We start from the raw sequence: 24,702 nt of genomic DNA, 5'->3' as shown, positions 1-24,702 counted from the left end.
TGCATGTATATATTCATGCAGAATATTTTGGTTTCACATACAATACAACAAAAGCTTGATTAAAATAATTTTTTTAAAACGATAACGCTTATTTTTGCCTCCAAATCAGGACAACTACATTACCCATAACTCCTTAGAACATATGCTTTGTTGCGATTGGGCAATTCAGCCTATTTGCAGTGGCGTCACTTAGAGCCCGCGAAACTCTTCTCTATCTCGGTTCCTACTTTTGTTCGTCTCAGCGTCTTTTTTTGTTCTATAAGTATTTATTTATGCTAGCTATTGATGTGTGGGGACCTCTTTCTTATGTTTACCCTATTAGTCAGTTTGACCGGGCCTCCGTCGGAGTTAAAGACCCTTGTGACAGCTGCTAACTGAGCTAAGCTAACATGAACTAGCTTGGAATTGGGGTTTAAAAAAAAAACAACAACATGTCGTCGTCGACGTTACTTCGAAAGCAGCAGCATCCAGGCTACGATGACGCGAGCCTGCGAAGAGTGGCCGAGCAGCTGCCGTGTCGGGAGCTTCAAGCCGGGATGCTGCTGTCCCTCATGGGAGAGGTAGGAGCCACTCAGGTGGCAAGCTCCGTGTTTGCTTTCAAATGTGCTAACCCACGTTCGTTGAGTATTTTAATGTCTTCGTAACTTAACTTAAATCTCGTTTCAGTACATATTAGATATAAGTAAACGTATTTACAACGAAACAATATGAGGGATGAATAAGTTTTCTATTTTCTGCCCCTAATTTACACTAAACATTTTACATTTAGCATTCAAATTTCACTTTTCCATCTCTATTTATATCACCATAGTCTCCTGAATGTTTTCTTTTTTCTTATTTAAGTACAATATCGGGAACAAAATGTATTCAAGTCCAAAAGTACGTTAGTTTTGCCAGAAAACAGTGGTAATAATAAGGGAATGTTGTGTCACATTGCATTTTATTGTGTGGTCATGTTTGATACAACAGCCTCAGCAGTACAGCTTGCCTTGCATCTTCATCTACGGTCATCGCGCCACAGGGAAAAGTCACGTGCTCGACATTCTGCTGAAGGAACTCGAGGTTTGTGTACTTGTTTATGTGCAGGAATTGTTTGTAAGCGACTGTCATCCTCCTCGCAGCTGCCCCACGTCACCATCAGCTGTGCCGAGTGCATTTCCACCGCCCTGTTCTTCGAACAAGTCCTGATGTCCTTCTTCGGCGGGGACGCGACGGCCGCCCTGCCCCGCTGTCCTTCGCTGTCCGACTTCATCCGAATCTACAGGCAGCATCGCTCCCGGGGTGCCGCTGAGGGGACGCGTTACATCGTTAGTGTGTCATATAAGCACATCGGCGTGAAATTAAACATTTCTATTGACTTCAGTGTGTGTTTGTGTTCTTCAGGTGATGGAAAAAGCAGAGTTGTTGCGAGACATGGACGCTAATCTGCTCCCGGTTCTTGTGCGTCTTCAGGAACTGGTGAGCAAACTTTGCTTTCACAATTTATACAAAGACGCTTTTCATAAGGTGTGTGGCTGAAATAGTCGGCCACTCCTTAAATGTTCAAGCCGAGGTCTGAGAAATCACATTGAATGCTTAGTAATTTAATGGTTAATATTAATTCATCGCCAATATATTCTCAAATGACTCAAATGGAATCACCAATATCCTGTTGAATAACTTGACATGGCACAATATTTTTCCCAATCTGTTTTCTTCGTTGTGTAGTTTTGTCCTGTATTTTATTTTTTTTTATACTTTATTTTTATTCTGGTCGTATTTAGGAATTTTCATGACGAATTTGTAAGTCAAAGAAAATTTAAAGGATGGAGTTCTGTACTTTTTTTTCCTCCCGTATATTTTTGTTCTAATATTTATAAACAACTATTTATGTTTCCGTCGTGACTTCTGCTAGGTGGAGGACAACGTGACCGTCGTCCTGCTCAGCGAGGTCCCGTGGGACACATTTCGGCCGAGCACAGGCTGCTCGGAGCCTCTCCCGCTCCACTTCCCCGACTACAGCAAAGGTTTATTATTATTTTCATTTTCCACGACCGTCCCGCTCCCTTCACGTCGCATGTTGATGTGAGATGTTGTATTTGCACCTGCCGTTTTCTTCGGACACTCACACTGAAGGTGTCAACATCTCCTGGTTGCGTCATTAAAAACAAACAAACTTATAAATATGAGTAAGTGTGTGTATATTTTATTATTTTAGCTGAGTTGCACCAGATCTTGACCCGGGACAGGCACCCGTCCTTTACTGCTGACTTCTACTCGTCCTACATTCACATCCTGCTGGGGGTCTTCTACGCTGTCTGCAGGGACCTCCGGGAATTGCGGCACCTGGTGGGCGGCCTCTCAAACATCACCCGCCCCAACGTCTGTTTTCTTCTCACTTTTTGCTTTTTTTTTTTCTTTGCTTATTTTTGTCGCTTCAGGCTGCGCTCAACTTTTCTAAATTCTGCGAGCCCGTCAGTGAAGGGAAAGGTGAGTCGCTTAAAATAGCACAAAGTAGCTAAGAATTCTCTAACGTTTGTTTTGCTGGCCAGCCAAAGAGAGTGACACGCACAAGCTTTGGCGTAATATTGAGCCTCACCTGAAGAAGGCCATGCAAACGGTCTACCTGCGGGAGGTGTCCAGGTGAGTGGGACCTGGATGGGCCTCCCTTCATTAAGTCTTTGCCTTCATGAGTGTGTGTGTGTGTGGTGTGTGTGTGTGTGTTCTAGCCTCCAGTGGGAGAAGATGCATCAAGTGGACACGGAAGCTGGCCCTTTAAAAGGTCAGTATTAAGGGCGGCAGTCACTGTGATTTGCCCCATCGCACTGGCAAATCTGCACAGTCGAGCATGAAAAATCACTCGCGTAAAATTAGTTACGAGTAGAAATACATGGGTATTGAAAGATGCTGCTTATTTGGTGTAGTCCTGACCAATGTTCCCTCTAAGTTGCGCCACTGCTCATTTGTGCACTTGTTGCACACTCACCGCACATAATAACCGATCCAGCGCAGTGAACCACAGCCTGACGTCTTTTTTTTTTTTTTTTTTTGAATTAAAACACGGAAACGCACTGTCTGTGAGGTGCTACTCAGCCTACTTCTACTTCCTAGTTTACCTGACGCCACCTCCTCTCTTAAAGAGGTACACTCGTAATTGCAAACAGAACACACACCCACAACTTAATATCTGTGGGCATGACTGGTTGACCACATCAGTAACTTTCTATCTGCGGGCATGACTGACCACACACGTACATTTTTCAAATGTGACTGACTGGGGCGGAGCTGTCCATTCTCCCGATTATGCCATCAAGTAATCGAATACGAAATGATTTTGTATTGTCTCTTTGTAGTGCAGTTATTATTTTTGTCCCCTTGGGGTCACCATATTCATGTTCAACTGTAGTATCTGTAACTTTGGCCTTTTGGGTGACGTGGGAGTCAGTGAATGAGAACCAAGAGTTTGGTGTTTTGGGTTCATGTTCGCAGCTAGTTAACTGTAATCAGTAACATTAGTCCATATGGAAAAATTGTCACTACCAATATTTTGTCTTAAAGCTTTGATTTATTATTTGACGAGATGTTTCTTTCCGAGTCAGTATGTTACCCCAGTCCATATCTTCCATTTGTTCTTTGTTCTGAATGTCGTACCAGGGCAGCACCGACTACCGGAGACAAATTCCTTGTGTGTTGTTACACACTTGGCCAATAAATATGATTACAATTATCATTTCAAATGACTGAATTTGTCCCAATTCTTTGTCCTCGCCTTGTTTTCTCCTGTCAGGTTTGTCGGCTCACACTCATGTGGAGCTGCCGTTTTACTCCAAGTTCCTGCTGATCGCCGCCTACCTGGCGTCCTACAACCCCGCACGCACTGACAAGCGCTTCTTCGTCAAGGTGAGGCGGGGGACAGGAAGCCGATGTCATGTGATTGGGGGGGGGGGGAGAGAAATTCAAATGTAAAAATATTTGTCTGCAAAATAAATGTAATGCACAAAAGAAATCCCAGATTATATTTAGAAAAATGACAGATTAAAAAATATCCAAACGTAATTAAAAATAAATGTAATTAAAATGTCTGAGGAATAATGACATTTTGGAAAATGATTTAAAAATGTGAAAATGTCAAAAGATAAGTACTATCGAAAAAAAAAAATGACTGAGGTATGAATGAATTCTGAATTAAGATATAGAAACATACAACTTTTTGTTCCCAACAGCATCACGGCAAAATAAAAAAGACCAACTTCCTGAAGAAGAATGAAAAGGTGAGCCTGCAGAAACATTAGTTCTTTCCACGTACGCGTTACGAAATACTGAATCCAATTTCGTCTGTGCACGTCTCCAAAGACCAGCAACCACCTGTTGGGGCCCAAACCTTTCCCTCTGGACCGCCTGCTGGCCATCTTTTACAGCGTGGTGGACAGCAGGGTGGCGCCCACCGCCAGCATCTTCTCTCAGGTGGGCACGGCGCTCCTCGGCCGAGCGGTATCCACGCCGACCGCATCCCATCACGGTCGTTCCGTCTTGTTCAGATCTCCTCGCTGGTCACCTTGCAGCTGTTGACTCAAGTCAGCCATGCTGACCAGCTGGACGCCCCAAAGTACAAATGCGCCGTCTCCATGGACTTCATCTGCGCTATATCCAGGTTTGCGCGCGCACGTGCGTGCGTGTCCACTTTTTCTATTCGTACACACACACACACACACACACACACGCGGTATTATTTATCTTCCCAGGACGGTGAACTTTGACATCATCAAGTATCTGTATGACTTCCTGTGAGGCGCTTTCTGGACACGATCATCCGATCATTGTGTTTTCGTCAAGTAATAAATCACTTCGCTGTCACTCAACTGTTGCATCTCGTGATACAATATGCAAAACACAATTTGGTGCCTTGAGATACGATGCCTCTGAATTTCGAGTTTTACGAAATACCAGCCGTTGTTTACATGCTTTTTTATTTTTATTTATTTATTTTTTATTCTTGAGGGGGTTTGACTCATGAGCACAAATTTGAGTGGCAGTGAACTCAATTTGCGTCACAACGTGCAGGAGTTTGCCAGATTGTGAGCAATTCTGCACGTCGTACATTTAGAACAACCACACAACTTTGCCGTACGAAAGCCCGTTTTGTCTTTGCTAATGTTGACAATGCTAAACCCCTTAGACAGGCTAACAAATAGCATGGAGTGTTGCGGTGTATTTTTCTAACATTAAAACAAAAGTTAATTGTTTTAGCGGTAACCACCATAAATGTAACGCAAAGCCATTCGTGGAAGTAAAAAAAAAAAAAAAAAAAAACATTTTAAGATACCTCTAAGCACAGGTGTCAAACTCAAGGCCTGGGGGCCAGATCTGGCCCGCCATATGGTTTTATGTCGCCCGCAAAGGCAAATAGTGTGTGTCAACTTCCAGAATTGTTAAAATTTCAAATTGCCACGTCATAAATGACATTGTTACCAAACATGAACAATAGTCAAAAAAAAAAACATTTACCTTGATTTCTGATTCCAAATCGGTGTAAAGATATTGAGGGGATTAAAAATTTGGATTGTTTCACAATCATAACGGCCCTCAGAGGGGAAACCGCAACTACAATGTGGCCCGTGGCAAAAATGAGTTTGACACACCTGCTCTAGATGATTATGCAACCACTTTTCGACCTTTTTATAATTGCAATAAAATGGAATCTAACATTGAAGCACTCGTGGCTGATCACATGACAACTTTATTGTAGAAAGGAGCAAACCAAAAGGCACTAGTTGAACACAGCTCATCTAGTTAATCCGTTCCTACATTGTATACTATGCTCTTTGATATTATACAAAATAAAAAGAGTAAAAATTTTACAAAAGAATGCATGTATTTAGAAAAGCCAGTAGATGATATCCACTGAATCCCTCGATTCCGACTGGATTCGGTTTGAATGCAACCGGCATGTGTATGAAATGACGATGAATACACTTCTTTTTGTGGCGTGAGTGTAGCTGTCGTACATTGAAAACATTTCTGTAATATTGACATAGTGTCACATATTACATGAAAACGCTTTGCTAAACTAAACGCTGTGCCGCCTGCTGTGGATCATGGCCACGATGTGAGTCAGGTCCAGACTTTTCATCATCACCTCCATGAAGTCGTCGTCGCTGCGAGCGCCCGCCACAAACTCGTCCAGCGACAGCTCGCCTGTGGGTGCCCGGTGCAAAATTAGATTGTATATACCCGCATGAACATAAGTTTGTGTATCGTTGCCCAATTTCCTCATCACAATACAAAAGGATGAATTAAAGATGCAAATAAATGCTTTAAAAAAAGGTTTTATATGCAACAACTTAAATGCAATTAAAAATTATGATTAAGCTAAAAAAAAAAAAAAAAAGTCATCATTTGTACACTTGGAAAAATTCAAGTTAAATAATTCAAAATAATGACGGAAAAAAAAAGCTAAACAAAATCTAAAATACAGTGCAATTCAAAACTTTTAAGAAAATTGTAACTTAATACTTAAAATAATGGAAAGATACATAAATATACAATTAAATCAGTTGTATATTTAGTGAATTAAATTTAAAAAATAAAATGGAAAATAATGAATTCAAAATGCAATGTAAAATGTTTGATTTCCATTAAAAATGGAAATAACAACGGGGAAAGACAATATACTAACAATCTAATACATGAAATAGTAATGCGAGGAAAGAATTTATTATTGTAATAATTAAAAATTGCCCACGAGTGTGAATGTTTACATGTGCCCTGTGACGTGGCGACCAGTTCAGGGTGTACCCCGCTTCTTGCCCAAAGATAGCTGAGATAGGCTCCAGCACTCCTTTGACGCTTGTGAGGATAAGCCCCTCAGATAATGGATTTAAAATAAACAATTTTCACCACAAATGGGTAAAACCCGTATACATCTGTAAATTAATGAATATTACAAATACATTTAAAAACCAGTGATACAAAATGATGTCAGCATAGTTGACAGAAATCCTTTTTAATATCACTACATATATAACGACTAATATTAGCATTAGCCGTGCTAGGTTTGGTCCCCTCACCGTCGCCGTTGATGTCGATCCTGTTGAAGACGCTGTTGGTGAAGTCCTCAGCGGTCATTTCCTGGTTCTCGTTGCCGTTAATGGCGCGAATGGCCTGAGGGGACAGCGGGATTGATAAGCGCTTCCGTTTTCCTTTTTGAGAATTATTAATTGTGCGGTTGTGGCTCCGAACGACCTTGATGATGTTGAGCAGCTCGTGGCGGTCGATGCAGCCGTTGCCGTCCACGTCGTAGAGCTTGAAGTACCAGCGTAGCTTGTGCTCCATCTTGCCGCGCATCACCAGGCTGAGCGCCGCCACGTACTCCATGAAGTCGATGTAGCCGTCCTGCGGGCGCCATTTTGTACAATTGAAGCCAACTTTCATATTTACAAAAGAGTTGAAAAAAAAATCAACTATATTTCTGAAATAGTGTAAGATCGCCACAAAATGTCGCCAAAGCCCTAAATCGGGGAGTGGAATATAAGGGAGTCAAGGGCGTATTTCAAAGTGATGCAGGAGCTCGGTTTAGCCTGGATTGTTATGGAGAGTCTCACTGCATGTACACTCTCACTTCCAGTGCATTTTTTTTGAGGGTGGGGGAGAGTTACTCTAAATTCCGACTCCTAATCAGCCATTTATCCAGGATGAAGTGCGTCGGATAATCTGATCTGTGTAAAGTTTGCGGTGAGTCCTTTCCGTACAAGCCAGACGATGACTTTGTCTCGGAAAATATGGATGTCGGTCTTGGGAAAAGCTCGTCATATTAGTGCGTAGAGACTGCATCAGCGGTGCAAAATTGCGCACGCGTGCAGTTTAGCGGGAACATTGGCTGGCATTTTTTTTTTTGGGGGGGGCACGACGTCCCGCGATCGACCAAGACTGCGTCCCGATCGATCATTGAGGACCCCTGATGTAGATTATGAAGTTGAAATAAACATAGAGGGATGTAAAGTGTTCCTAACCATGAAGCAAGTAACCTTAAAAGTGCTACAAGTTTGAAAGTACGACTATTAGGTACTTCAAATAATATTAAAATGATCATGAATAAATGCAGGAACATAATGTAAACACAACAACGCAGGTGGATAAGCCGCTCGGAAAATGCACATGGATAACGTATAATTTTTAAAAACTGGTGGGCAACATATAGCCTGTGGGGAAGAAACGGCCGAGGTCCTTTCATCTGGGTCAACTTTTTTCCATCAAATCTGAATACTCGGATCGAAAAATCGTCTTCTTTAAACAAACTCGTACCTTGTTCATGTCGAAGGTGCGGAACATCTGCTCGATGTAGGCGTTGGCCTCCGTGTCGAGGCCGCGCAGGCCAAAGAACTGCTTGAACTCGTGCAGGGTGAGCTGACCCGACGGGCACTCAGTCATGAACTTCTTGTACCACAGGTGCATCTCCACCGCCTGCAAATCGTCCACCGTGTTGCCTGTCGAGTTGCCCATAGCGACGTGCCCCGTTTGCGCGTAGCGACCCCGCCGCCCCGACTGGTCTACTGCGAACCCCGCTTCACAGTCACACAACAGCGGGCAAAGAAGAAGGCCAGAAGCATCCCAGCGGATGCCTTTTGTAGTCCTCGTTGCGGCGCCCTTCTCGAGTCCCTAATCCCCGGCTGTAATCTAACCAGATGAGCTTCTTAAGCGGCCCCATTAAAACGGACGCTTCTTTGGCAAATACGCTGACACGGCACAAAACCGTCACGTGGAGGCGCGTGCGACTGATCGGGGTGGGCGTAAAATCAAAATCCACTCAAAAGGGTTGACAGTGCCTACGTTCTTTTATTTCAGTTTGCTTTGTGTTAGTCCATAATAATAATAATATAATAATAATAATAATAATGAACTAAAAGAAACCGTGTGGTTAAATGGAAAATGTTAAAATTGCATTTGTAGTTAAAAATAGCGTTCGTTGTTCGTAAATTAAAATGTATTATGGAAAAGTATGCAGTTGGGTGTATGTATATATAGTTCCATCCATTTTCTTAGCCACTTATCCTCACAAGGGTCACTGTGTGTGTGTGTACGTGTGTAAAAAAAAAAAAATTTGCATTCAAATATAACTACTACACAGAATATTACTTTCATGTAACATGTTAAAAATAGCATATACTAGTGATTTGAGTATGTTATATAATGTATGGTGGCGCATTATATATGTAAAAAAAAAAAAATACATATTGTTGAAGTTTTGGATTTAAAAAAAAAAAAAAAAAAAAGCACATTCCAGCATAGATGGAAAGCGGCCATGGTGACACACGCCCTTGTGGGTGACATCATCGCATCTGACTGAATACTGTCGAAGTTCTTTATCATTTTTTTCCCCAAGTAAAAAGTCAGTTTACCAAAACTAGATGTGTATTTATTTATTTCTTTTTAAACACGAAATTAATTTCCGTTCACGTTTTTTTTTTGTTTTTCAAATCCAGCCCCTTCTCTCCTGGCATGACATCATGCCTTTCAGTCACGTCATACCCAAAGGCCTTTTTATGATATAAAACCATTCAAATATATGTACAAATGTAACATAAAATGGATTGAAGGGGCCCTTAAAATATTCACGTGGTACAACACGAGATGTCGGTGGCTTTCAGTCCACGTCGGTTCGCCATCTCAAGGCGCGTCGCAGGTACGCGCAGACGCCGTCGAATCCCGACAGCGTGCAGCGAGTGAGTTGCGTGGTCCAACTCCCGGCGTTCGCCATCCAGCCCACCAAGCGACCCAAGAAGGCCCCGAAGACCGCCACGTAGTAGCCCAACAGCGCCAGGCTTCGACCCAGCTGCCTGCCGCGACTGGCTATCAGCTTGACTGCCTGGTTGTGCCTCGGCATTATTGCATTATTATTTTTCACCTAGAAAAGAAAATATGCTGTTGGGCTGTCATTCACTCATTCCCTATCATCGCTGTCTCGGGAGCAAGTGAACAACATTTTTAAAAAAGGCCACTTGCAGTTGAAATTCATTCTCAAATGGAACATAAAACAAAGAGAGTTGCAGAAGAGTAGCGCAATGTACTTTTAATAAAAGCAGAAAAATTTTAAAAACTTTGTAAAATCGTAAAAACTTTAATCCTTTACATAATCATCTTCACGCAATGTTCTTAATGTTTGATTTCATGAGGTTTCCGCATCAAAAAACACATGAAATTATTTTGTTTGGGGGAGTCTGAAACGCAATAATATTCCCATTAATTTGATGAGGAAAGCCGACATGATATGAATTCAATTTACGAATTAAAATCGTATCTCATGACGTCACACGGGCGACTGACGACGGTCCCTTGCGTTGATCGAAATTGACGGACGCCCCTTACCGCGTCGTCCAATCAGCGCCGAGCAGGTTTTTTTGTTTCCGGGAGAGTTTGGTGATGTGGCTCTGCTTGGAAGTCCATCCGACGAGATCGAGCCGATAAACAGACCCTCCAAAGATCCGCAGGGAAGCACTCATACAGGTGAGTCGAAGTTCTTATATTGTCAAATGTTACCCTTGAGCAGGCTTCACGGAGAGCGTTCACCCTCGACGAACGTCAACCCCGCAGGAGAGGACTTAAATGCTCGCTCCTAATTTACGAGCGTTAGCTTGCTAAGTAGCATCGTTGCGGAAACTCTTGTAAACAAAACGATTTGCAACCGAATCCCTGCAAAGTAACCCGGCTTGTGACACCGCCGAATGCCCACCCCTCTCTCGGGGCGTCGGCGTCCGGCTACTGGGTGTTAATTTCGCAATGGGTGTCGCGAACCGTCGCTGTGGACAAACGCGGTGACGCAGCCGGAGTGGACAGAGGACGATGAGCTCGGGAAAAGTCGGTTGTTTTCGTTGCCTGGTCGGAAGTCTGTAGTTAGGGATCGCAGTCAATGTGCGGAGGAACAGTGAAAGTTAACCAAACCCAAATGCTTGTAGCTTAATGTTGATACAGTTTTTGGAATGCATGGTCATGATTTTAAGGACAGCATTGATAAGCATTTGGTAGCCTAATCCAGTTTGAATGCCCCTTTCCAGACTAATAAAACCCTCTGCTGTGTGCGTCAATGAAATCATGGACCCCTTATTTACAGTTGCACCCCAATCCCTTGTGCAGTGCCATCCTCATGTTCAGCCGCCTGGCGACAGTCCTCCAGGAGCTCTCTGGAGAGGAGGGTCAAGATGGAGAGACACAGGTGAGCTGGGGGAAAAAATAGTGTTGAACAATACATTTTTTTTTTTCAAGTTAACCGATTGCTCTGAATGCACTTGAATTTTTTTATTTTCTTTAAAAAAGTGTTCATTTTTCACAAGGAGGGCGAGCTCGTACCTCACCTTCCTGCCGACGCGGGCCAGACTCCCGCAGAGTCTGCGGCCCACGAGGAGGCTACGGAGCGTCTCGCCCACCTGGAGCAGCTGGTGGTGAAGCTGAAGGAGCTCATCCGTGACAAGGAGGCCCAGCTGGCTGGCAAAGATGCACTGCTCAAGGTTGAATACCTTTGAATAATTGCGCACGATGGAAAAATATCCGAACGCTGCAATGCTGTTTTTCCTTCCTCGCAGAATGAAAGGGAGACCAGCGAGGCTCGCTTTAGTAAACTCAAACTACAGGCCAAAGCCAAGATAACCTCCCTCAGCAAGCAGATTGATGATTTGAAGGGACAAGATGGAGCAATTGTAAGCCGCTTTGAATCAAATGCACCTCACTGCCTGCTTGGAACTTAATCAATCATAATCTTTTTTTTCCTTCTTTTTTTTGTTGACACCAGAGCCCTGACAGCTCTTTTTCAAGAGATGTGGTTGTGGAGGGCGACCTGCAAGAGGTGCAGAGTAAGCTACGTGAGGAGGAGGCCAACAGCGCCGAGCTGCGAGAACGACTCCAGGTCACCGAGAAGCTGCTGAAGGAAAAGGAGGACGCCCACACTGAGCAGCTGAGGCTCCTCCAGGCGGTGGTGTGCGACAAGGACGTACGCTTCCAGGAACAGATCCAGAAACATGAAGAGGAGCTGATGAGGGTCACTGCGCAATCGTCCAAAGATACCGAGCTGCAGCAGGTGCCAGATCTCATCCTCAACAATGATGCCGCTTGATAAGTGGTGGTAATCTTTGCCCGTGGCATCTGGTAGGCACTCTACGTGGCCCAGCGGCGGTGTGAAGAGCTTGAGGAAACCTTGAAATCCAACTCACAAGTGTTGGAAATGCTCCAGCAGGAAGTCACCAGTGCGGATCGACAAAAGCAGGTGCATATTCTTAAAATCCAATTTTGAACTCATCCGGAAAATGTCTCATCCAGAAAATGTCCTCAGATCCTGACTGCTCAGTTCCGGGAAATGGAAGGAGAGCTTACTGAAGCCCTCAAGCAAAAGGAGGAATGGGTCCAGCGGTCCAGCAAAGCTGATACGGCCCTCCAAGAAGTGCTGGCGCAAGCTAAAGAAGACGTGGCGAGGTACGAGAGCGAGCTATCGTCCCTGAAAGAGGCGGCGAGCATCAGCCTGGAGAAAGAGAAGACAGAAGTTGCCAGGCTGGAAAAAGAGATGGCTTTCATAAATTACAGCGCCCGAGCGTGTCGTGATGAGTCAGAGAAAGACAAGTTGGAAATATCTCGCCTCGAAAAGGAGCTCATGTCTTTGAGAGAGGCCGAGTCCGAAGTGGTCCAGGCCAGTCGGAGCAACCTTGAGGAGACGAAATCACAGGTTGAAAAGCTGGAGCGAGAGCTAGCTTGTCTTGTAGAGGGGCAAGAAGAGGCTAAAAAAAACAGCGAGGTCTTGGCTGAGATTTGGAGGCATTTACTACCTCTCACCCTCCAAGACGTACACCCATCAGAGGACATTGTGGTCCCAGGTGACCTTTCGCTTGTTCTGGACACTGTGCTGACCATTGAGACACAAGTGACTAAGCTGAAAGATGATCACAGGGAGGGTGAGGAACGCTGTGTTGAGCTCAGACAAACCATGGAGGCTCTGCAAGGTAAGACTATTGTTTCTTCTTCTTGTTGTTTTGTCTCAAGATATCACGTTTCTTCATTTCTTTCCAGAACAACTGGACAGATCCACAACTGAAAAAGAAGACAGCATTGCTAAGGTTCAGCAGCTAGAGCAGCAGATCGCGTCGGTGAGCATTCCTAATAAGATTTTATCTGCAAAGTCAGACAAGACATGACAGAATCCAGGTCATAGACTTGAAGTGAGCCCTCTAATCCCTTGTGCACTGATCCATTGTCATGACCCACTCTTTAATCTGACCTTCAGATCACTACACTGATGTTGATGGTTCTGATTAGGCAGGTAGGTCAACTACCTGATATAATGTACTGTATTGTTTTTCCTCTTGGTTAGAATTCCGAAAGGGATTCAGAGGAGCAACAAGCAAGAGTGTCTTCTGAAGCTGACAGAGGTACAAAACCTTTTTTTTTTTTTTTTAATGAAAGACTTAAAAAGTGCTGTTAGCAATGTTATTGATTTGAATTGGCTCCTTGTTGATTTTCATAGCGACCATATTGACATTGGAGCAACGGCTGTCGGAAAAAAACGATGAGCTTAGCGTCTTGCGAGAATGTCTGCGGGTGGCCGAAGAGCGGAGCACCGGGGATGCTGCGTCGGCTCAAAATCTTGACCAACCTCCAGTCCAGGTTGAAATTGATGACACAGGAGATAATTCTGCAACACCTCCTGACTGCTTGGAGGACACCCAAGAAGAAGAGACCACATTGGTCGCAGAGGACACATCCGTCCTCTCTATTTCAGCAGTCAATGAGAGCAGCCCGCAATTCATCCTACATCAGGAATCCCCCGAAGAGTCCAAAGGGACTTCCTCCGATGAGATGGTCGCCAGCACTGATTCTGAGGTGGCTCACAGCAGCTGGACCCTTCTCGAAGCTGTGAACCAGGACGGTCGCCAGGAGTGGCCATCAGTCATGCAGGACCTTAGCCAGCTGCAGTCATGGGAGACCACAAGCATGGAGCAGGAAACCTCCACAATTTCACTCTCATCTTCCTCTGTCATAATCCGAGAGACTGTTGCAGTTGACATCACTCAGGAGGGTGCTTCCACTGAAATTGCTTCTCGGGGTCTCTTTGCTGAGGCCATGGCGGAGGAGCTCCAGAAGAAGTACAGTGAACTTCTGGCTGAGATACAAACTCTCAGAGAGGCGGCTGCAGAGTCACAGGAGAAGATCAAGACAGTGGAAGAAGAAACCCAAAGACTTACTGCTGAGAGGGAAGAGGTAGCGTCTCGGGCCAGTGACCTAGAAGAGGAGCTCAAGTCTGCCAGAGAGGCACTGCAAAGTCTTTCCCAGCAGAGCAGCTGTGAGGCAGAAAAACACAGTGCTGAAATGTGCCTTCTGGTGGAACAAATAAACATTCTGTCCAGTGACACCCAAACTAAGGAGCAGGAAATCCATGCTCTCCAGGCTGATTTGGAAATGGCTCGCCAAGACCTCTCTAAGCAGGAGAGTTGGGGCCTGACGTTGAGCGCACAGTTGGAAGACAGAGAGCTCCTGTCCTCCCAGCTGGAGAGGAAGCTTCAAGATGTGGAGAACAGCATGTTGGAGCAGTCGCAGATGTCAGCTGTTGACAATGACTCTTTGTCCAAGAAGGACTCTGAGATCTGTGAGCTGCAGATCCGCCTCAGCCAGAAAGAGCAACAGATGACAGAGCTCGATGAAAGCACGTCTGCGAAACTCAGCCAAGCAGAAGAGGAACGAGTCTTGGTCCATAGTGAAGTCAGCAAACTGAAGGAACAGCTGGCAGAACTTCAGGATTTAAGAGAAGAGACATCTACTGCTGGGGATGAGGAACTTGTGAGTTTACGCAAGTCTAAAGAGGAGCTTGAAAGCCAGCTGGTAACCACAAGAAAAAAGTTGCAGGTTGTCCTTGTGCAAAGGAAAGAGCTCATGAAGAAGGTTACTGATATGGAGACTGAGGCAAAGGATAATGCAGCAAAAGAAGAAATGGCACCATTTGACGTTCAGAAGTCTTTAGCTGAAGAGATGGAGGCCAAACTAACGGAGCTCCAGCAAACATTGAGGTCCAAAGACGAAGCAATTGAGAATCTTCAGTGCAAGATTAGCGAACAGGAGCAACTTCTGTCCGAAACACTTGCACTGAACAGAGAGCTGAACAAGCAAGCTGAAAGCTCCAAACAGGCTGACGTGTACGCCGACAACACCTTGTTACAGTCCCAAGTGGCGTCCTTGGAAACAGAGTGTCAAACCCTGCAAAAGAAACTCGTGGAGGCCCAAGAATCTCGCAAGGAGAGCAACCGCAAAGCCAAAGAAAAAGAAAGGCACCATCGGGATCAGCTCAAGCAGCAGGAGGAGGAATACAATGACCTGATGGGACGTTTTCAGGTACAAAGTGACGAGCGTGAGGTTCTTCTCACAAAATTGAGGGAACTAGAAGATAAAATGAGGCCTCAAGAAGAGGAGCTGCTTCCTCGGGAGAGCAAGGAACTGGTTGCAAACACTGAGAAGACCTCGGCAAATGACTGGGTTCAAGAAGACTGGGTGGATTTCGCAGCATCTGAGACGGATTCTGGGCAACCTCAATCTAGTGTTCAGGGACAGCAACTGACCGACCAGTCAGAGGTTCTTTTTGTTCCATTGGAGGAACCCTTGAAAGCTCTCAAAGAAGAGATCCAGAATATGCGGATGGCAAACTCGGAGCTTGAGAACAAGCTTCAGGAAACTCAGACAAGTCTACTCCAGAAGGAGACTGAATTGCAGGACGTTAGCAAGGAGCTACAAGAGCTAAGAGAAAATGAAAGACAGATTGAAGCCCTCTCTGATGAAATTAATGATCTGCGAGAAAAGTACCGACAAGCAGAGTCTTGCGCCGAGGCCTTGAAAGCAGAAATGGAAGCGGCAACCACCGCGGCATCTTGTCAGTCTGCCAGCTCCATTGCTGCGCTTCAAGCTGAAGTGGAGGATTTCAAAGTGTTCCTGGACAATAAGAACCAAGAGATCACAGAGTTAAGCCAGCAGCTCTGTGAGCAAAACACGCTCATAGTCTCAATGCAGGGGACGGTGGGCCAGAAGGATCAGCTAATAGCCTCCTTGGAGGAGAAACTCAAGGAGGAACAGGAGAAAAGCAAGAATTTGGACGTTGAGGTTCCGCAAAAACAAGAGGAGGAGGACAACGAAGCCAAGCTCCAGCAGCTTCAGCGTAAGCTTCAGGCGGCCCTGATCTCTCGCAAGGAAGTGCTGAAAGAAAACAAAAGCCAGAAGGAACAGCTGTCTTCGAGTGACACCCTCATAGCTGAGCTGCAGCAGAAGATGCAGGTGGCGCAAGATGAGCTGGAGAAGCTTACAGCGGAACGTACCAGGCTAATTGACGAGGTGGACCGCATGCTGTTAGAAAACCAAAGCTTGGGCTCATCTTGCGAGAGCCTCAAGCTGGCTATGGAATCCATAGCAAGCGAGAAAGATGCCTGTAGAAGACAAGGCGAGTTGGCCAAAGAGGAGGCTGCTAGGGTGTGCAAAGGATGGGAGGAGAAGGTCGATGCCATGAAAGACGAGTATGAAACCCTTTTGCGCTCTTACGAAAACGTGAGTGACGAAGCTGAGCGTGTCCGGCGAGTCCTGGAGACTGCCAGGCAGGAGAGACAGGAGCTCGCTGCCAAAGCGAGGGCCAGTGAGGCCTCGAGGCAGGAAGCCGAAATGCAGGCGGAGGAGGCACGGAAAGAAGTGGAATCGGTGAAAGAGAAAATGAGAAAGTTCATGAAAGCCAAGCAGCAAAAGATCCTGGAATTGGAGGAAGAGATGGAAAGACTTCGCCAGGGGCAGGAAAAGGAACTTGTAAAATCGGAGGATGAAGCTCAAACCACTGAGTTGAAGAGACTTCGGGAGGAAATGCAGACTTTGAAAGCGGAGTTGGACACTGCAGTGACAGAAAGGGATGCTTTTGCACAGAGGGTTGAACAACTGAAGGAATCATTTGATCAAGTGGAAGGACAATCTTACACAGCTCCTGTGGTAGGGGATGTTCAGCCCTCAGATCCAGTCGTGACGGAGACGGAGATGGTTGAGCACAAAGAAACCCCAAAGGAAACTCCAGATGACAACGTAAGTTCAACATCTGCTTTAGCTGCAGGCTCAGAACCCACAAGGGAAGAAGTTTTGTTTGAGAACAAAATGAAGGAGATGGAGCTTGCTTTCACTTCAGAAAGGGAACACTGGGTGGAGAGAGAGACCGAACTGAAGGCTAGGCTGGCCTCTCTTGAGCGAGATCTCCAGGAGAGCAACAAGAAGGTGACCCTGATGACCTCTTTGGAAGAATCTCTGCAGGAGAGCAAACAGCGGGAAAAGTCTCTGATTGAGGAAAGCTCCCAACGGGATCTTCAGTTGAAGGAACACCTCAGAAACTTGGAAAATGAGAAGGACAACCTGGAGGAGCGTCTCATGAACCAGCTAGCCCAGCTAAACGGCAGCATTGCAGGCTACCAGCAGGAGGTGGCAGACCTCCACGAGCGCCTTGCTGAACTTAAGCGAGAGACGGAGAAGTTAGAGAAGGAGCGGAGTGACCTCGAAGCCGAGGCCCGCGTCCAAACAGACCGAGCTTCCCGACTGGAGGAGGACATGAGGCAAGCCCTGAGGCACAGGGCTGAAGCTGAAGCAGAGACTGGGAAGCACAGGGAGCTGGAGCAGCAGCTGAGGTCTGCTCAGAGGGTCAAAGAAGGCAGCCAGAGCCGAGCACGTCAGCTCGAGGAACTCCTGAGGGAGAAGCAGCTGGAGGTCCGTCAGCTCCAGAAGGACAGCATACAATACCAAGAGAGGATAAGTGAGCTGGGAGTGGAAGCGAAGGCCCTGCAGCTGGGCCACAGTGAGCTCAGCAAGAACCTTCAACAGTCCCGAGAAGAGACGTCAAAAAACTTGGAGGACCTCAAGAGAACCGAAGCAGAATTAGCAAGCTGTAGATCCAACTTGAATGAGGCAAAGGAGCAATTAAGCCTTGTCATATTCCAGAAAACATCTTTGGAACAGAACGTCCTACAGAAGGAAGCTCTCTGGAAAGCTGAAGCGGAGCAAACGCTAGACTCCGTCCGATTCAGATTAGGAGCTGAATTAAAACAAATGGAGCTGAGACTGGAAGAGGCTTACAGTGAACGGGGCAAAGAAGAAGAAGCCACGCGAGAGGCCAGAGAGGCGGCGAATGTGTCTGACAGACGAGCACAGCAGATGCAGGCCCGTCTTGATGAGTCAATTGCCCGCCTTGCCGCCTTCTCGCGCTGCATGTCGTCCCTGCAGGATGACAGGGACCGAGTTCTGGACGAGGCCCGGCAGTGGGAGACTCGTTTTAACGACGCGCTGCTTGGAAAGGAGGCTGAGGTTCGTGACAAGGAAATCAGGGCCAGGGAGCTGGCAGAGAAACTTCACAAAGAATCTTCTCTCAAAGAAGAACTCCAGCTCTTAGTGGAGAGGTAGGTCACAAATCTGTCTTGTAAAGCTTCCTACATTTGCTTGAAATTCTTGACTTTTACGTTCCAGGTTAGAAAAAGCAGACAAGGAGTGGCAGCTGAAATTGGATGAGGCAGAAAAGAACTTAAGCGAGAGCCGAGCTGAGGCGGAGAAGGAGCACACGGAGCTGCTGCAAACCTCAGCCGAGCTGCGGTCGGCACAAACCCAAGTGCGTCTTCTCACGGGCGACGTGGAAAGCCACAATCAGAGGGCTTGTGCGCTGGAGGAGGCTGTAGCTCGGCTGCAGGAGGACGTCGGCAAAGCCCGGGCGGACCTGCAGGAGAGGGAGGCGGACGATCGCCGTCTGTGCCTGACCTTGGAGCAGCTGGAGGAGGACTTGCACAACTCCAAGGCCTTGACGGAGAGCCTGCAGGTGGAGTTACACGAGAAGGAGAAGAGGGAAGTGGAAATGCTAGCTGAGAAGGAGCAAGCGGTTACGCAGGTAAGTAAGAACAATAAAAGATCTCGTTCTGCCCCCTTTTGACATATTTGTCTTCAAAGGCTGCGGAGGAGGCGCGCAAGGAGGCAGAGTGCAGAGCACGCGACGCCGAGGAAGACTTGGAGCGCATTCGAGGGGAACTGCGAGACTCTGAGGAGAAACACAGACAAGTTGAGGAGGAGAGCGACGGCCGGCGAGCCAAACTGGACTCGTTTACGAAGGCCATGGGCTCCTTGCAAGACGACCGAGACAGAGTACTCAACATGTACAAGCAGCTGGAGGAGAAACATCTCCAGGTCATGGTGGACAAGGACGCTGTGATCCAGGAGGCGGCGAGTGAGAGCAACAGTCTCAAGGAGGAGCTGCGCTCTCTGCTGGTCCAGAGGGACGACCTGTATGCCGAGAAGGCCAAGCTGTCCGCTCAGCTCCACGGCTACCGTGATGAGCTCAAGCAGGTTCTCAGCATGAAGGACTCTCAGCACAAACGACTCCTCGCCGCCCAGCAGGAGCGCATCGCCTCATTGGAGAAGGAACGTCGTGATTTGGAGAGTGCGCTGAGCGGCGTGGGTGAGTCAGAAGCTGTCCAAGTGGAGCGGGTGACGCCGTTGCAAGGCGTCGACGCTCCTGGAGCTGAGGTGGAGAAACTGAGGGAGCAGCTGGAGGCTGCCCGAGAGCAAGTGCAAGCTCTGGAGGAGAACCTTCTCAAGGAGAGGGAGGAGCACGAAAGGGAGACCAAAGAACTCTCAGAGCTACGCTGGGAGGGAGGCCTGATGCGCACAGAGTCAGAGAGCGCCCAGGAGAGGGTGGCCGAGCTGGCCCGGGACCTGCTGGCGGTCGAGCAGAAGCTGCTGGAGGAGAAGGAGCTGGCGGCGCAGCTGAGGGCAGAGAACCAGTCGTTCGGCAAGGCAATGGCCTCCCTTCAGGACAGCAAGGACCAGGCAGAAAACAAAGTCCGCCAGCTCGGCCTCAAGCTGGATGAGGCCACGAAAGTCGTGAACCCTTCGACTGGATCAAGTGGAGAAGTGTGGAGCCTGAAGAACGCCTTGCAAGCGCTGCAGAACGACCGTGAGAGACTGGTGAGTCATGCCCTTCTCCGGTGGGCCGCCAAAGGTATTTCTCTCGAATAATTCTGGCCTTTCCTGGTAGCTGGAACAGCTACAAGCGCAGACGACGGAGCTGAAGACCAACAAGTCAGAGCTGGCTCGTCTGGGAGCGGGAGAGCTAATCAAAGTCAGCCAGGAGCTCTCTGAGGAGAAGAACAAGAACACGAACATGGCCAGCGTCGTCGTGGAGATGGAGAACATGGCGGTGAGGGACAAGCAGGAAATAGAGGCACTCAGGTGGGACGCGCAAACACCACAAATGTATCAATATTCCACGTGTAGAGTTGCTGGTGGTGATGTCGGTGCGCATTGCCGGTATGTCCCTCCAGACTGGAACGCGAGGACTGGATGGCCCAAGCCGAGCGGCTGAAGGAGCAGACTCTTGGCGCCCTGTCCGAGCGCGACCAGCAGCTGAGACAGCTCACCGCCATGTTGGAGGAGGCCCGGGCACGCAAGCCCAAACGCCAGAAGGAGCAGTACCACAGAGAGGTCAACAAAAATCAAAATACACACAGCAGCGTTCAATGGAAAAAAAATGTAAATCAGAAACGCAAACTGGCATCTTTGCAAGATGGTTGAAGGTCTTTTCATGCCTGAACAAAGCTAGTGGTTATTTTATTTAATTTTTTTTTTTTTTTTTTTTTTCATTATTTGAGTTAGTCAAATTGATGGACCCTGTCGAAATCTGAACATTTTAAGTCGTCCTCCTTTCTTGCTTTCATCCTTATGAATGCAGTTTTTAATGTTTAAAGTGAATTAAAGTGTCTTTGAAAAATGTATACAAATACACTGTAATAGAATTTTAAAGGGAATAACACGAAAATCAATAAACAAGTACATAATAGAATAAGTATATAATATAATGAAAATGGTATATATAGTTTTATATATTTTTAAATTAAGTTAACTGAATATATGTTTTGTATATGTATTTACACCCGCGTGTAAATTTCAGGCACAAAGACTCACCCCCGAAACAAAAATGATTTTGTTCTAGACTTATTTAATTCATTTCAATTGCTCCCCACCAGGCCTCACAGGAAGTGGACAGCGCTCCCGGCGCCCCTCAGGAGAGGAGCAACCTGCAGGAGGTGCACGTCTCCCACGGCCACCTTTCACAGCTGCGGCAGAGGTACGGCACGGCTCGGCCAAACTTATACTTATAGGTGCATAACTATAACTTATAGAGCCGAGGCGCGTTTTTTACGTGAGCAAAATCTCACGGAACATCCCCCAAACGAAAAACGCCACAAAATCGGAGCTTGTTAAACACCTACCTACGGCCTACAGAGCGCACAGGATTATAAGCCTCACCCACTACATTTGTAAAGGAAATACCATTTGGTACATACATAAGACACACCCGTGTAAAAGCCGCAAGTGCCCACATTGAAACACGAGATATTGATAAAGAATGACGGTACAGAGTTTGAAAAGTTTTAATACCTTAGCTTAATTTAACACGGCAACAACATGGTAGCATGAACAAGGCTGGTTAAAAGAAAAAAAAAACATACCGGTAAAAAAAAAAAAAAAAAAACAGCCACGGCACCTACACGGTAGCACAGCACTGACAGAACCAGTTAAAAAAAGACATACCTAAATCACTGAGCCGCGGCACAAACACGCTAGTCTTAACGAAAACATGTATCTACATATCTGGTAAAACATTTTAAATCTATTGTACATATCCAATTTGCAAATCATTTACCGTAATTCCCGGCGTACAGAGCGCACCTGATTACAAGTCTCACCGAGTACATTTGTAAAGGAAATACCATTTGGTACATTACATACGCCGCAGCTGTGTGAAAGCCCCAAGTGCCCACGTTGAAACCCACACTGAAACATGTGATATTCATAGTTTAACGCTACCTAGCTGTTAGCGTTAGCGCGGCGGTAGCATTAGCATCAGCGCCGCGCTAACGCTAAATAAAACGTACCGGTAAATCTCACTGAGACATGCCAGTAACACTGCAGCAAAAAATGCTAGCACAGCGCTAACGCTAGCGCAGCACGAACAGGGCCAGTAAAAGTCACTTCCTCGGTGCACATATTCCACTAGTGTCATTCTCACCTCTTCCGCTCGAGTGCCCCCTTGCGGCCATTAGCGAAAATGCACAAATTAGCATCACCGCATAAACCGCAGGGTTGGGAGTGTGTGAAAGAAGTCGGTAGTCAGTTGAATGAATGGTTGGCGACACGTGGCAGCACAGGTTCATTGACGTCAGTGGAAGAGCGTTGTCTGTTACTTCATGACGCTGCTGTCGATGAACAAAAATATTTCATTTTTAGTCAATAAAAAAAAATTCGGGGATCAATTAAGTGATCTCGAATGACTTCCATTTTTTTTTCCCATGTGGTCCTTTAAGACTAGAGGAAGAGACGCAGCAGAGGCTGGCGGCCGAGGAGCAGCTGATGGAGGCGCAGGATCGACTCAGGCGGTAGTGGAGGAAGCGAAATGATTGTTTTATTATAATTATGTTTTAATCTTTACTGTTCTGTCACAGCCAAGCCAAATGGGAGGAGCAATCAGAGACGGCCGTTTTCATCGAGCCGCCCGAAGGCAGCGTCACGCGCGTGAGTCGCCGCTCGAGTCGAGTCACGTGACTCTCTGGCACCTTAACTTCTGTAACTCCGACTCCCCCCCCACCGTAGACCCGTCGCGGCACCACCGGCTTGTTGCGGGCGCTGCGGGCGGGCACGTGCTGGCGCCGCCGAACGCCGCTGCTGCTGGGTGTTTACCTGCTGAGCGTGCACGTGCTGCTGCTGTTGTGTGTGGGTGGCTTCCTGTGACGCCTTCAAATGGTCCCCCCCCCCCCACCCACCACCACACACACACACACACAAGTATTGCACTTTTGCGACCCTTACACACGTACGCACTCACTTGCCAGTTTATCAGGACCCCCCCCCCCTAATATCATAACAGCCCCTGCAATAACTGGCACCGTCCCTATCCGGAGCACGCTGGGTGTGCCTAATAAATTGGTCAGCGAGTGTGGCCATTTTAAGGGTTTTTAGCATATTAGTTGAGAGGGCATGAAAGGGAAATGTTATGCATCCAGATACAAATGATTACATCCATATTTATATACCAAAAGCGGTCAGTTTGCCGTCCGCATACTTGCTGTCGGGATCACGAAACCTGAGCGTTGTGCAATTACCGATCATTCCGTTCAAACGTCACCCCCTCCCCCAAAAAAAAAAAAAGTAAAAAAAATAAAATAATAAAAAAAAACACTCTTCCATATTATTCTCCGTTCACTAATGTTGACAACGGACCTTTCCGACTGGCGATCTTGAGCTCCGCCCCCTTAGCGTACAGTTGTCATGTCCCACAAGCTTCCAAAATGGCGACTGAACAGAACAGGTTTGAAGTGGATTCTCTATCGCGTATTCCAGATAATATCGGGGTATGTTTTTTTTTTTTTTTCCCAACTATTTCACACAAAGATATGTACACACAATTAATATTTTGGACGGAGCAGGACACGATGTCAGTTACAGCGAAATGTTAGCGATCGATGCACAAAAAAAAAAAAAAAAGTTTTGACGCCTCACAAACGTCATATTGAAATCCAACAGGGTAAAATTGTGGAATCGTACTGCGAGTGTAACGCAGGGTGAGTACTTTTTACTTGGAAAGTACACGAGTAATATCGCTAACAAAGGGAATTTTATTCTCCTGGACAGATAATAATTCAATCCATCTCAGAGAAGATAATTTTTCCCTCACTTACCTTCGAACTTACAGCCTCGTGTTTGTTGATATTGCCCACATTTAGTTGTACGTGCGCTCTTCCGCGATCCTTAATCCATCGTAGACACTTTTTAGGCTTTGGAAAATGAATCAAGCGGGCCCCTTGTGAGCTAGCCGGATGTCTTGCATCAGAGGACCATTTTCTTCATAACGTGAACTTTACCAAGCGCACGCTACTGACAACATGGCGGCGGGGGGCGGGTCAAGCCATGGTGGTTAAGACAATGCGGCTATCTGATTGGCTATGATCGTACGAGCGATTGACAGGTCGGAAAGGTCCATTGATTCCAAAAGAGGTGAGTTGCTCGCAGTCTCCATCCCGTCCTAAAATACTGTGATTTTTCTCCAATTTATTGTGACTTGAAATGGTTCTGTTGTTCCTTTTCTGCTTTCATCTTTCCTCGTGGACAAGCGCACTGTATGAAACGGTTTTCAAGGGCTTTGTAAGGGTGGGGGGGGGGGACCATCCTTGTCTGTTACTTCCTGGAAAAAAAAAAAAAAAAAAAGAACCCATTTTGGAAAAGGGATGTGTAGGTTTTTCCTCGTGGTTTATGCTGATATATTCAAGCATTTTGAATAAAAGGATATTTTTAGTGGGAGCCGGAGTTTTTGTTTCAGTTTAGTCTTTATTTTCAACCTCAAAAGGAAGACCAAAAAAAAAAAAAAACCATGTTACTCAGTTTCGCCAGGCTTGTTTGTTTGGATGAATAGAATGATGACAAAAAAAAAAAAAACTGGTCGAAATAGTTTTAAAAACACTACAGAAGTGAGTCATTTTGGAGAAGGGGGTGTGTAAGGTGTCCTTGTCTTTTTTTGCTGAAGTATTTGAATAAAAATATATTTTTAGTGGGAACTGGAGTCGTTATTTTACCCCGAAAACATTATTAATGTGCATTTTACATTTTCTAGCTTAATGTTATTCTGCCACCAAGTGGTCATATTGCGTATTTCAATCA

The 24,702-nt window shown here is 46.3% G+C and overlaps 3 protein-coding genes across 3 annotated transcripts; 2 read left to right on the top strand and 1 right to left on the bottom strand.

The window, feature by feature from the left end:
- The first annotated feature begins 150 nt into the window (after positions 1-150).
- On the top strand, positions 151-4,833 carry orc5 (origin recognition complex, subunit 5). The gene is made up of 14 exons (XM_061807471.1): positions 151-560; positions 970-1,062; positions 1,122-1,307; positions 1,384-1,458; positions 1,895-2,006; positions 2,198-2,328; positions 2,421-2,469; positions 2,532-2,622; positions 2,709-2,761; positions 3,767-3,879; positions 4,203-4,250; positions 4,333-4,443; positions 4,518-4,630; positions 4,722-4,833. Exons 1-14 carry the CDS (start codon positions 432-434, stop codon positions 4,765-4,767), a joined length of 1,350 nt encoding a protein of 449 aa, XP_061663455.1. The 5' UTR covers positions 151-431; the 3' UTR covers positions 4,768-4,833.
- A 143-nt stretch (positions 4,834-4,976) lies between these two features.
- On the bottom strand, positions 4,977-8,843 carry guca1aa (guanylate cyclase activator 1Aa). Its single transcript, XM_061807473.1, has 3 exons — positions 8,281-8,843; positions 7,047-7,371; positions 4,977-6,174 (listed from the first exon to the last, which is right to left on the bottom strand). Exons 1-3 carry the CDS (start codon positions 8,476-8,478, stop codon positions 6,047-6,049), a joined length of 651 nt encoding a protein of 216 aa, XP_061663457.1. The 5' UTR covers positions 8,479-8,843; the 3' UTR covers positions 4,977-6,046.
- A 1,499-nt stretch (positions 8,844-10,342) lies between these two features.
- Positions 10,343-24,345, top strand: golgb1 (golgin B1). The gene is made up of 18 exons (XM_061807441.1): positions 10,343-10,479; positions 11,107-11,185; positions 11,304-11,477; positions 11,553-11,666; positions 11,759-12,043; positions 12,116-12,229; positions 12,296-12,956; positions 13,024-13,100; positions 13,325-13,382; positions 13,478-18,404; positions 18,472-18,883; positions 18,943-19,956; positions 20,027-20,220; positions 20,313-20,472; positions 21,015-21,115; positions 22,356-22,427; positions 22,494-22,563; positions 22,642-24,345. Exons 2-18 carry the CDS (start codon positions 11,117-11,119, stop codon positions 22,777-22,779), a joined length of 8,640 nt encoding a protein of 2,879 aa, XP_061663425.1. The 5' UTR covers positions 10,343-10,479; positions 11,107-11,116; the 3' UTR covers positions 22,780-24,345.
- Positions 24,346-24,702: the final 357 nt, after the last annotated feature.

This window comes from Syngnathoides biaculeatus, chromosome 20 (genome assembly GCF_019802595.1).
Source record: "Syngnathoides biaculeatus isolate LvHL_M chromosome 20, ASM1980259v1, whole genome shotgun sequence".
Taxonomy (NCBI): Eukaryota; Metazoa; Chordata; class Actinopteri; order Syngnathiformes; family Syngnathidae; genus Syngnathoides; species Syngnathoides biaculeatus.
Note: the sequence above shows the minus strand (reverse complement) of the source record. Positions and strands in the feature narration are given on the sequence as shown.